This window comes from Lissotriton helveticus, chromosome 11, assembly GCF_964261635.1.
Source record: "Lissotriton helveticus chromosome 11, aLisHel1.1, whole genome shotgun sequence".
NCBI lineage: Eukaryota > Metazoa > Chordata > Amphibia > Caudata > Salamandridae > Lissotriton > Lissotriton helveticus.
In genome coordinates, this window is record NC_136072.1 from 66912178 (window position 1) to 66925260 (window position 13083).

Consider the following 13083-nt stretch of genomic DNA (forward strand, 5'->3'; position numbering starts at 1 on the left):
TTTCCTTGTTGATGTCCTTGTTAAACCAAGTTCTTGATGGAATGTTCCTTTGTTTTTTCCGTTTAAGGGGGGCCAGTTGGTTTAGGATGTTGGACGTGGTCGTGTTGTAGTGTGAGGTGAGTTCGGTAGCTGATAGTCCTTCTGTGGAGATTGGTAGGGCGGAGGCTATTCTTTCTTCTAGTTCCGAGATGTTGATTTGTGATAGGTTTTTGGACCATGTGGGGGGGGTTTCGGTGGGGGGACAAGACTGGATCCCTTGGGAAAGTTGAAATAGGATTAGGTGGTGGTCCGACCAGTCTACCGGGAGGATGTGGTCGATGGAGATTGCATCATGGGGGGCAATGATGGCGTCTAGGATCGCCCCTTTGTAGTGGGTCTCTTCTGTGCAGTGTTGGGAGAGGTTGTTGGAGTGCAGAAGATCGTTTAGGGATTTAATAGTGCCATTGTTCTCATTGTTCCAGTGTAGATTAAGATCCCCCAGAATGAGGGTGTTGGAATCTTTGAGAGAACAGTTGGCGATCAGGTTTGAAAGTTGCTCCGTGAATGTGGCGTTGTTACCTGGGGGATGATATAGCAGGTGGCATTGCGTTAAATGGTTGTCGCTGGTTTTGATGTTAGTTGTCAGGCATTCAAAGGAGTTGTAGTCAAAGGCGTTAACTTCAGTCACCGAGAGGTCGTTCTTGTGGATGATTGCCACGCCTCCGCCTTTTTTTGGTTCTTTCTATCTTTGTTGATGATGGAGTAGCCTGGTGGAACAAGCATATCTAGGGTAGGTGGTGAAGAATCATTGAGCCATGTCTCCGTGATGAATGCTATGTCTGTGTTGTGGTTGAGGATGGTCTCTGCTAGCTCTGTGGAGTGTTTGGTGGCCGATCTGCAGTTTATGAGCAGGCAGTTGGTCCCGGGGGTTCTTATTTTGTAGGTTCGGTGGGAATGGTGATGAAGAAGATCGGGGGTCTAGGGGGTCTGCGTGGGGGATTATCGTTTCTTAGACTGGTAATTACCTGAATAGAGGACTGGGAGGGTCGGGTGGTGAGGTTGGTGTAAGAGGCAGCCGATTCGGGCAAGGGCCGGGTAGGGATGTTGGTGTAAGAGGCAGCCGTTTCGGGCACCTCATCCCAGGTCATGGCTTTCTCCGCTCTGTTTGGTCTCCCGGCCATGGGCGGGGTGGGAGGTTGTGTGTTGGGGTGGAGATGTGGGTTTATTTGGTTGGGGGGGGTAAAGGTGTGGGTGGAGGGTATCGGTGGGGGGGGTGAGGGCTGGTTCTTGGGGTTTGGGATGTGTCCAATCGAGAGGTTGGTGAGGATGAGGTTTAGGCCTTGAATTATGGTGTCTATTTGGTTTTCGATGCGGGTGAGGCGGCAATGTGGGCCTTCTTGTTGCGTTTGGGGGCTGTTTTGATTGTGTTGTGTTTTAGGGTTGATCTCAGTGTCAGATAGGGCTTGCGGGATTGCTTGGCTCGTGGTTTGGGGACTTAGAGAGTGGAGTTTGGGAGGTGGAGGGTGATTTATCTTGAGGGAGAGAAGGTGTTGGGTGTGGGAGGGCTTGGTGGTAGCCGTCTTGTCCTCTGTGTCTTGCGGGGGGGTGGGCCGTCTCTGGAGTGCTTCAGGAGAGTGGACTATGGAGGTGGATGATGATGTGGTCTTGCTTATTGGGGGCTCGTGGATGGATGAGGGATGAATAGGGTAGACTGTACTCCTTGTGGGTGGTGTAGGGGTGTTGATCATCGTATAGGGGTGGTGGTCTTGGAGGGCGTCCGGCGTGACAGGGTTTGCTAGTAGGGAGGGGAATAAGCGGTCAAAGGCCTCCAGGTTGGCGTTATTGGCTTGAATCAGGACTGTGCCATTGGAGTAAATGGTTACTGAGGTGATCCCATGATTGGGTGAGAGGTTCGGGGTGTAGAGGGAGAGCTTGCAGCTATGGATCGTCTTGGTAGTTTTGGTTATTAGGCGATTTTCTCTCAGGTTTGAGATCCAATAGCCTGGTCTGACTGTGTGGAAGATGAGGTCCATCTTTTGTTGGCCTTTAGAGGGGCAGTGGTATACATCTACGAAGAGGGATTCGGGGAATTGCCTGATGAGTTTGTGCTTAAGGGATTTTCTTGCCTTGTGCGAGAGGTTTGCTGGGGGGGTGATGGAAAAGGAGTTGGGTCCATGACGTTTTATGAGGGGGGGTGATAGGGGGTTGGAGTTGATAGTCATGGTGTGAGGCGATGTGGGGGGCGATTGGCTGGGGAGGCCACTAGTCTCAAGGAGGCGAGGTAGGTTGTCTGTAGTCAGAGTGTGTGTTAGTGGCTGGGAGGAGGGGGGGGAAGTGAACTGTCTGGGGAGGCCACTAGTCTCTAGGTGGGGGGGTAGGGGTGTTAGTGGCTGGGGGGAGGGGAGGGGGAGGTGAACTGGGGGCCATGTGGTGGGGAGGGAACTAGGGGCCAGAGGGCGCTGTGACTTAGTAGGGGGGGAAATGATAGGGAGCACTCGGGACCTGTGGGCTCGCTCCGAGAGAGGTAGCGGTCGATAGTTCTCCAAAGGTGATGTTTCTTGCGTTTCTGAGCAAGTCAGGGGGAAGTCTCTAGGAAAAGGTCTTACCTGCGGCTTTTGACGTTGAATGGCCTCATCTGGGACTTGTGGAGCCGCTATATTTAATGTCACGTTGGGTTATTCTCCCATACGGAAGCTTCTTATAGTCCTGTGTGTCTAGATAGGGTGCAAGACCTTCTGGTGTTGTTCACCGTCTTGGGTCAGGCAGGGGGGGGATCGGCTGGGGTTTCGTCCCAGCGGTTTCCTCAGTCTACAGATTGTGGGCAAAGGTAGGCAGTTGCCTTGATTATTCCTTTTTTTTTTTTGGGCCAGTGGGGGGAGGACGTAGGCATGAATCCCTTCAATCTTCCGGGCAAATCGGGCTGCTTGCGTGTAGGTTTCTGGTGCGATGTCCCAACTTAGGCGCCATCTTGGGGTCAGGCAGGATTGTGCTCGTCCGGTCCCGCGTTGGATCCTCTCCTTATTTCCTGATCTTCTCTTCCGTGAGCTGTTTCTGTTGAGTGGAGGCTCTTGCCCCTTTTATTGTGTCGTGGTGGAGAGAGTTACTGGGCATTTTCCTGGGCGAGATTCCTCATGTTGCGCGCCATCTTAGGGGCAGGCAGGCGGGTGAATCAGCAGGGACCTCGTTATTGCGGGTTCTCCTGTTCGCAAACTGTGTTCCTTGGATTGCAACCACAGTTGATGGCCCCGTGGATCCCGTGGTGGGTGAACGCCAACTTTGTCCCTCTCGTTCTCTTCTTGGCAGGTAGGGAGTTAGGGGATAGCGGGGCGGTTTCCGGTGCAGAGTCGCAACTTGGGCGCCATCTTTGGGACAGGCTGGAGGGGATTCCTTCGTGTCGGCAATTAATTCTTGTTGCTGATCTTTGAAGTGGTGCGGTCGCTTCTCTCTGTAAATCAGTCACTTCACCAGTGTGTCCGGAGGATGTCCTGACGTCGTGAGTGGTGTCTGGAGGTGCCGATCGTCTGTGAGGTCTGTCCGGTTCCGCTGGTCTCACATGTGGCTAATCTCCTCATCTACTCACGTATCAGGCTGTACCTGCCGGGGGTCCGGTAAGTGCTTTCCTTAGTTGTGTCTGTGGGCTAGGTTGCAGAGTTGCATCTCTGTTTGTGGGGTCGCCCCGTAGTTGGTGGCTATTTCTCCACTTTCCGGGTGTTCCCGAGGGTCAGAGTTGTAACTTCGTGTAGCTGGGTGGTTCCGATTTCTTATTCCCTGTTGTGTGGCGGTGTAGCGGTGGCCTGATGGTAGCTTACTGGAGGTTAATTTGTCGGTATAGCCGAGCTCAGTGTTTCAGCGGCCATCTTCCTTCCTGCTTCCTTCCTTCCAAGTGAGCAAGGGACTCACGTCTGAGCATACCCTGCCACACTTAGGGCGAACAAAGCGATACAAAAGGGGACGTACCAGAATGCGTGATGGGATGGACAGAAAGCATACTTTACAACTTTACACCACCTGTGCAGAGATCAGCATCAGGACCAGAATGGAGTGTGTGATAGGGTGGAGGAAGAGCATCCTTTGCATCTTTACACCATTTGTGCACATATCAATATCAGGACCACAATGTGTGATGGGGTGGACAGACAGTGCCCTTTGCATCTTCACACCACCTGTGCACAGACCAGCACAGGAGCAGAATGTGTGATGGGGAGGGCATAGAGCACTTTTTCACCTTAAAGTCACCTGGTGGAACTGCTAAGAAAAAATTTGATCTTTGGGCAAAGCCAGTGGTGATGCATTCATGTGCCCACCAACATTCTCTTGGACAAATGGGGGCATCTACATTAAATATCTGTCAAGCAAGTCCCAAAACACCACAGCTTCAAAGCCTGGCCTCCTCTGTCACTTCCAAATATTTATTTGCTGTGATTTCTCTCCCACTATCTGAATGAGAGAGAAATTGTTAAAGTGTGTATAGGAGAGGGGTGGCTCCCAACAAGGCAAAGATTGTAAGAAAGGAACGACGCTTTGGGATCAGAGGCTACCAAGAATCAAAGCCGCCAGAATCAGCATGGGTGCAATGACAAAGCAAAGGTTTAAAAATCTACTTTATTAAAGTTTGAACCAAGTTAAAATTTGTCTCCATCATAATGTATTAATCGTCCACGAAGCAGCTACCTCTCCTACCACTCGTAGAATTTATGCTTATCGTTACCAATCTACAGCGGTCCACAGTGGCGGCCACCATGGCTTGCGGGTGTCGGGGCTGGTGAGGGGATAGCAGGGGGGCGCGGAGCACAATGTTAAATAAAAAAAGAAATACACTTACGGGTCCCACTGGCGGCCCGCTGCCCTTTGGCTAAGATTGCGCTATAGAAATACTAGAGGTGTGCAAAATTTGCGTTATTTATTTTTGCATAATTAGAACAAAATTATGAGAAATTACACATAATTATGCAAAATTCAATACCGTCATTTTGAGCTATCTTTTAGCGCTAAATGCAAATTAGTGTCAAGTTTTGACACACAGGTGTATATTTAAACAAAAGCACCGTGAGCAGCAAGCACTCACATTCTGTTGTTCACGTGTATTTGTGGTATATGTTTATTGCAGCTCGCTAAATGTGCTCTTGGAGTAGAATTTCCCCCCAATTTACTCCCAACATTTACCACTATTTTCTTAGCACCATTGGTACTCTTGTGGCCAAAATGGACGCGAGAATGCATTTTGCGCTAAGAAACAGCACCAAATGTAGCTAAACACAACAAGCAAACGCAATCCGCTGCTCGCTAAATGGGTTGTTGCTGTAGGGTTTTTCCCCCTAAATAACATGAGAAGGAGTTATCGCATAATTCCGTGTCAAAGAGTAATGCAGAATTACCGAAATTACTGTGATTACTCCTGCGTACTTGAAATTCCGCCCAAGCCTTCTTAAAGGTACAGCACAATCTCATCTGTACATATTTCAAACACGCTTCTATGATACGTCTGATGTCAGTTATATTATGGTTTTGCAGCCATTTTGTGTGACATTCATATTTTGCGGGAGAGGAGTGGCGTAGCTGCCAGAGCGGCTTACTCTTGAGTGCGGGGCTCACTGTTCGATCGCCGGCGGCAGCTCAACTCGATGGCCCCCGGTGCCGGGATACCAGGGCCGGACTGGCCATAGTGGGCACCGGGCGTTTCCCCGGTAGGCCACTAGGGTGGGGGCCTGATTTGGGCCCCTGGGGGTCCGTTTTTGTTACCGGGGGTTGGAAATATCGCCCCCCAATAACCAAATCAGCCAAAACCGGCCCTTGCAAACTGCTCGGCTGCACTCCCCCTCACCCCAGGGGGAGCAGGCCCAGCAGTTCGCCAGGGCCGGTTTTTGTTCCCAGTCCGGCCCTGCGGGATACCCTTGGAGGGTGATAGGTTTGCGCTTTACAAATGTGGAATTCATTTATGGAGATGTTTTGTGACTGATTTACCAGCATATTCATCCGACCTAACCTGTACATATTACAGTCCGGCACCAGCCCATTATAAGTATTTTTCCATCCTGGTGTGTACAAAGTGACAGACAGCAGTTTGAGCATTCTTCAAGCAGAGCTATCTCTGCCGTAAATAGTGCGGCATAGGGTGAAACCCTCTTTATTGGCCAACTAGGGGCAGGCCCGGACTGACCGTTGCGGGCACCGGGCAATCCCCCGGTGCGCCGCAAGGGTGGGGGCCGGTTTTGCTTGGCGGTTAAGCAAATAGCAAAGATTCCACACGTTTTTTTAACTGCTGGTCACATGGCAGTGACTATTTACTATTTATGCAGCTGTCGTGTAAGCAGCCAGAAGTTGCAAACAGCAAACATACTTTGCTGTTTACCCACCCATTGGCTGAACAGCACTGAATATGTAACATCTGGCCAGTGGATAAACAGCCACTTCTAATGCAACATTATATACATACCTGTATCATATTTGAATGTCGTATGGTCCTGTAAATAAAGACATGCCTCCCATGATTTGTAGAATTCCATCCCTAAGGATTTTGAAGAATAATGGTTATAGTAGCTTTTGTCTCCACTGATTTAGAAGATCTATGCCTTTGCTAGTTTAAAAGACTGAATTACTCATGAATTCAGGTAACAGTGTCTCTTGGAACCCTGTACAGAGCTCTGCAGTTCTCAGCTCAGAGGAGCTTGTTAAGAAAAGGAAAGCCCTGGTCCAGGCTACGATGTCTGGCCGCAGCTTCTCGACTCCACAAGGGGACCTGGACATGCATCGCTTAAGCCGTGCCCTGGAGAAGGTGTCACAGAACCAGAAACAGAGCCGAAACCTCTCCATGGAAGGTCGGTTGGAGGAGATTGGGCCAGACTCGCAACGGGTTCAGAGAAACAGCCTCACACGAAGAAGCCTGGCTGATTCGGGTGAGTCCTTTACTGAGATGACAATGTGTATATAAGATAAGGTCGAATGTGTGTACTTTGCATCACCATTATGAGATTGTACATATGGAGCTTATACGTACAAGTGTGAGTTACATCCATCGGTATGATTTGTGTGCATGAAACAAAGGTGGCTTCATTGTGATTCAAAACCATTTCTGACAACAGGGAAGAAATATTATGGAAACTGAGGGCTCGATTCACAGAATGAACTTAAGACTTAATCCTAAACTTACTACTATTTTGGTATTCACAGAATGCACTTACAACTTTTGGCATTCACAGAATGAACTTACTACTTTTGGTATTCACAGAAGTTAGGATTTTGTCTTAAGTTTGTCTTAAGACAGACTTAAGACAGACTTAAGACAGGCTTAAGACAAACTTAAGACAGACTTAAGACAGACTTAAGACAAAATCCTAACTTAAGTCTGTCTTAAGTCTGTCTTAAGTCTGTCTTAAGTTTGTCTTAAGTCTGTCTTAAGTTTGTCTTGAGACAAAATCCTAACTTCTGTGAATAGTAGTAAGTGCATTCTGTGAATGCCAAAATAGTAGTACGTTTAGGATTGAGTCTTAAGTTCATTCTGTGAATCGGGCCCAATATGATTACTGGCAAAATGTTATCCTGTTATGTTATGTCATGCCATCTTATGACTACATGTAGAGCACACGCCTCACCTGGGAGGTGATCCAGGTGCTAGATAAGGATGGCATGTCATTGGTTTCTTGAGGAACTCATCTGGTAAGCTGTTGGAGACATGTGTCATCATTGCCAATATTTTGATCACTTACATGTAATATCTTTCCTACAAGTGTTTTCTCCTTCGTTCAGTCAACCTCTGACTCCACCATGGAGAGGACCATAAGGCCCTGTTCTCCTTGACTACTTCACCTGACGCTTACCCTAGCTTAATCAGACCAAAGCCAGAAGCCGCAGACAGGAAGGTGTACTGCAAAGACTGGGATGAGGAAGACCATGTCGGAGTAATGGGATTACCAGTAAGTAATCCAAAAATTACTTCCTTGTGGTTCATCCCCAGTCTACTGAAGCCCCTCCCCACTCTTGAAAACAATTCAAAGACAAAGTCTTCCTAGCCAATAAACATCAGCTCAACACCAGCAGCAACTTTGCAAGTGCAATTGATTATCTGAGACTATTGTCTAACATCACTCCGCTACTCTTACGTCCAACCAACCTGCTGAAGAAAGTGAAGGTGAAGGAGACAGTCCAGCCGCATCTTTGTAGAAATGGACAAACCCAAGGCAAAGTCATTTCACAAAAAGTTCAGAGCTAAGCCAAGACCACTCATGTCAAGGACATCCCTTTGGCTCTTCCAAGGCGGAAGGGCACTCGCTGATGGCCGAAAGTCTTGAGTGTGGTAGGACTTCTTGAGGCCAGCATCTCCCGATGGCCTCTGTGTCTAGCGGCCTGACCTTCCAGATGTTTGTGGCCTCTGGTACACCTCAGAAGACAGAGGCGAGTTCTGATAGGTCTCAAGGCAACAGGGAGGATCTGCCTACATCTCCCCAGCTTCCCATTCAGTTGACCTCCTTGAATCTCAGCCATGTTGGTGTCGGTGTGGACTGTTTCACTAGCAGATTCTTCAAGTGTCTATCCGGGCATAGTTCAACACAAGTAAGCGTGCACTGATGTCATTGAGATCCAGATGATGTACCAGCCAAAACGTCTGCTCAATAACTCTGAAGCCTCCACCACCAGCATTCTATAGACCTCTCTTGTTATTATTATTATTGAATAAATAAGCAAAATTACCGTAAAACTGTTATCAAATAAAAATAAAAATAGCCCTTAGGCCCTGAGAGAACTATGAAAAACAGATTATAACCCTGTCATCAACATTTGTAAAATTGTCTTTCTTTATCACCTGACCAACAATAGATTCCCAACTCAGCAGCTGTCCACTCTAAACTTCTAAAGGTCATCTTGACCCACTGTAGTCTATAAGAAATGTTTTGGCAAAATGAACCAGGGAACAAGCTGGTTGGGGGACAGTGGCTCTGATTCCATCAGCTGGTCCTATTTAAAGCTCTTCACAGTGATGCACTGGATTTTCAACAAAAGTTGTTTCAACGATACAGTGGGAGCACATCTGCCAAGCACTATGTCCAGTGGCCTGGATGGCATTTTTTGTTCTTTAAAAAAAATTCTTGCAAAGCAGGTTTAGTTTATGGGGAAAAAACAATGGTCCCTGATGCACTGGTGTGTTCTCCCAGTGAGGACTGGGGGAATCAGAAGATTTGCTCTACATTGGACTGGCCTTTTGGGGTTATTATGGCTGCACAGTTACAGCATATGACCAGTGATTGGCGGAGAATGACCTTTACAACGCGGTCGTTACACCGCAGTATGTTTACATCGCAGGCATTACAACGCAAGTTGTTACAACGACTTGCGCTGGATGGCACTCTAAACTAAGGAATAGTATGATTTACTATTCCAACACCTTCCCTACTGTTACGTAGGCTGGGGTATACAGCCATTACAACGAAACTTTTACAACGACATACCATTACAATGCAACTTTTACAACGCAAACTATTACAACGCATTGCTCTAGGGGGCGCTCTAGGATAGGGAATAGGTTAATTTACTATCCAATAACCTTCCCTACTATCCACGGGGACTGGAGTTGGAATAGTAAATTAAACTATTCACTATCCAGCGCCTAAAAGCATTATGCGTTGTAAAAGTATGCGTTGTAAAAACTGCGTTGTAAAAGCATGCGTTGTAAAAGCATGCGTTGTAACGTCATATATCCGTAGGCTGGAGTTGGAATAGTAAATCATACTATTCCTAAGCCCAGCGCCCTCCAATGCAAGTCGTTGTAACGACTTGCGTTGTAACAAACACAATGTAAAATACCGCGTTGTGAATGTATGCGATGTAATGTCATACATTCGTGAATGGCCCTTAATATTTTCTTATTCTTACTGTGCTTATTTCAAGTAGTAGTTTTCCTCTTCGTATTAATAACCCTGAGCAGACATCGAGCTGTAGTGTCTGTGATGATCCCTGGTGTGCCCCCATATCCGACTTGACCTAATACCACCTCCCACGATTTAGCCTTCACTGCTTATTCAGCCACCAGGAAAATGGAGAAGGCTCATCGTCCATCTTCCCTTTTGGGCGAAGTACCCAGCATCCTGGTTAGTAGGAGGCGAAGGTAAACGTATTGTTGATGCTTCTCGATGGTCCCTACATCTGGATCCCTGGGATAAAGCCTGGAGCAGAACCTTCTGCTTCTGTGCAACTGCTATTGCCTTCCTGTTCCTGTGGGTTTTAGCAGCAAGGACAGATTCCTTTTGAGTTGATTTTGCACCAGTTCCTTCCTCTTAGTACCTCTCCGACCCTCTTCCACATCAGGTAGTACATCACGCGGACACACTTGTTGCTGTGACCCTGATTGGATGTTGTGAACGTAGTTAGCACTGTGAAAAATAAGTCTGGAGTGCAAGTTATACAGATGGGGGAACATTTTGGTAAGTCAATATGGCAGACATGTTTCTTTTCAAGAGGGAGGGCTATTTATTTAAATGCTGCAATTTGTATTACTTTTTATTTCCATGCACTACTTCCTTGTGGTCAATATATTCCAATAGGGAGCTCAAAATTATTTGGATTTCCCTTCTCTTAGTGCGAAACCAGCCATAGTTTTGAGTATATCTACTTTGGAAAGTTCAAGCGATTGTATTGAATTAACGGTGCTACTATAATCAAAGGTCGGTTGATAGAATAATATATTATTTGTTTTCTGCAGGTAACCTGCTCTCCCCTTGTCAGATGGACTGGGATATGTTTGTGGATCCCCAGTATCTCTTTACTCCAGTGACAGAGGACATAACGGAGTCGGAGGAAGGTTCAAGTTCGATGATGCAGTGCCGCGTGGTGATCCATGGACTGAGCTCCGGGAAGCCCATTTCTTGGGAGGTGGTGGGCAACCTGGAGTCTCTATTCAGTGCCAAAGAGGAGCCAAGTCAGGTGGAAGAAGAAGAGGTCAGGGACAATGTCCTGCACCGTATGACTGCTCGATCCGTTATCCGGGACATCGAGGATGTTGCGGAGAAGGAATCAGAGATAGAGCACAGTAAGGGAGAGAACATAGGGGCATTGATAGGGAATCTGCTTTCTCAGACCTTAAACTTTGAGCATCCTTGCTTTCTTTTTTTTTTATTCCCGGAATTCAACCCCTATTTTTGTATTTGTATCTAAAATCTGGCCCTAAGAACTCTCTCTCAGAGTAGTTACGTGATTACAAACTTTAGCCGTTTTGGCTCTCCAGGCCAAAAGTTGGCCACTTTTCTCCCTGTATGAAAAGTTTTGCAATTTACTGACCTTCCATCTATTTATTATGATCATATCCAAAAGCCCCCGATATTCTAATTGGAGATTCTCCAACTCCTTAGTAAGACGAGGGACCTCACTAAAAGACTCTAAGGAAGCCCTCTGTAATTCTAACGCCTTAGATGGAATCGTTTTCAACAGGTCATTCTCCCCGTTGCCTAGAGCTACGCTTCTTCCCCGCCATTATTGATGTTCCCAAGGCCCTAAGAAACGCCTTGAACGCGTCCCAAATAACCTGACTTTTTGCTGGCCCATTATTATCTTTAAAAAAGGTCATAACCTCTTCTCGGATCTTCAATTGGACCTCCTCATCTAGTAAGATTGTACGATCTAGAGTACATCTAATCATACCCCTTTTTTCCTGAAATCTCAAAGAAAGGGATACCTTACTTTCTGAAACAAATTAAAGCCAAATAAGGCTGTCTCTTGCTACCTTAATGAAGGTTTCACCCCTAACTTCAAAGCTGCATCACTTTGAAATCCTTGTCCTAAAATGCATCATCTCTTTTAGGAAATCAAGTTTAGGGTCTGTGCAAAAATCCAGACATATCAGGGTCTAGATCTCAGGATAATGATGCTGGCATCGAGTGAGTAAGAATGATCCCAATAGTGAAATTGCTTAACATGGCCTATGAAGTTCAGGGGCTGAGCAAGAAGGTGACCACAGTAGAACATAAAATGTAATAGCCAATGAGGACTAACACACACATCCTGTTTCTCAAATCCCCAGCATGCTCTTGCTACCCAGACACAGTTGGATAACCTATGGTACTTTTGCTTCTCAGTACTATTGCTCGCCTCCGCCTGCCTCCTAATGTCTTCATTAAAGTGCAGTGGTTTTAAACTCTCTTGCATGTCTTCTAAGGGATGCTTCCAAACCTTTAGTTCTTTTCTGAAAAATACTCCTCTCTTGGCACTATGCTGATTTTCTCTTGTAATCTGAAAGGCTTTTGTCCCCATATCCTCTTTTCCTGCAGTGCATACAGATATAACTTCTTCACCCTCTTCTTCATAACAACTGTCCACCCCAATGGGCAGGTAGACAATATCTAAACTTTAGGAAATGTTCCAATTCGCTAGACGTGCCACTTTGTGAAATAGAACTGGAAGTCCATACCAAGTTTACCCAGGAGCTGCTAGCTTCAGATTCCCCGTTCACCGGTCTCTCTTTTTTCATTGCCAACAGGATCCTCCAGGAAGTTCCGGCTGAAGGCCATCCAGTCCAGCAAGGCCTGCACAGTGCTCTCCATGTACACCTGCATGGTGCCCATCGACACGAGGACCAAGGAGCTGCTGCCAGGCGCCATAGATGTTCGCAATGCAGGTAAGGGCGGCTCTTCTGGGGGATCACTGGCAGAATATCGGAAACAGAAATATGATGTGGACATAATATTGTGTCAAAAATATCGAGGAACACAATATCGAGAAGGTAAGTACAAATAGGAACGGATTGACAGATTTACTATTCTTAACTCCACATCTACATACCTTGAAGATATATTTATTGTCAAGGGACATCTATGTGGAGGTACATTTCATAAAACGCTGCTTACCTATAGAAAATTACCTTCATGATATTTGTGTCCTTGATATTCTTGACGGGAAACAGCGTTTACAAAGCAGGCCGAGCCATGCGTGCCATTTTCCTGCAAACGGAACCACGCTTGCCTTAAACACTCATATGTGGTTAAATCAATGCACGTTCTCTATGTTCTGATGGGCGGGCTCAGGAAGGGGAAGGACCGGGAGAGGACATGGTCTGGTAAATGGGGCTGGGTTTTGGGGGGTCTGGGGTCGTTTTTAGGGGTGGGAGTAGTGTTTAGGCCTTGG

At 46.9% G+C, this 13083-nt stretch overlaps 1 protein-coding gene across 1 annotated transcript in view; it reads left to right on the forward strand.

Moving 5' to 3' along the window:
- The window catches only part of VWA5B2 (von Willebrand factor A domain containing 5B2), a 397568-nt gene that overhangs the window by 329762 nt on the left and 54723 nt on the right, over window positions 1–13083 (forward strand). The window contains exons 15-17 of the mRNA XM_078665491.1: window positions 6617–6872; window positions 10670–10996; window positions 12440–12577. Of these exons, the coding sequence (XP_078521617.1) occupies window positions 6617–6872; window positions 10670–10996; window positions 12440–12577 (721 nt within the window). The remainder of the gene's footprint in view (window positions 1–6616; window positions 6873–10669; window positions 10997–12439; window positions 12578–13083) is intronic.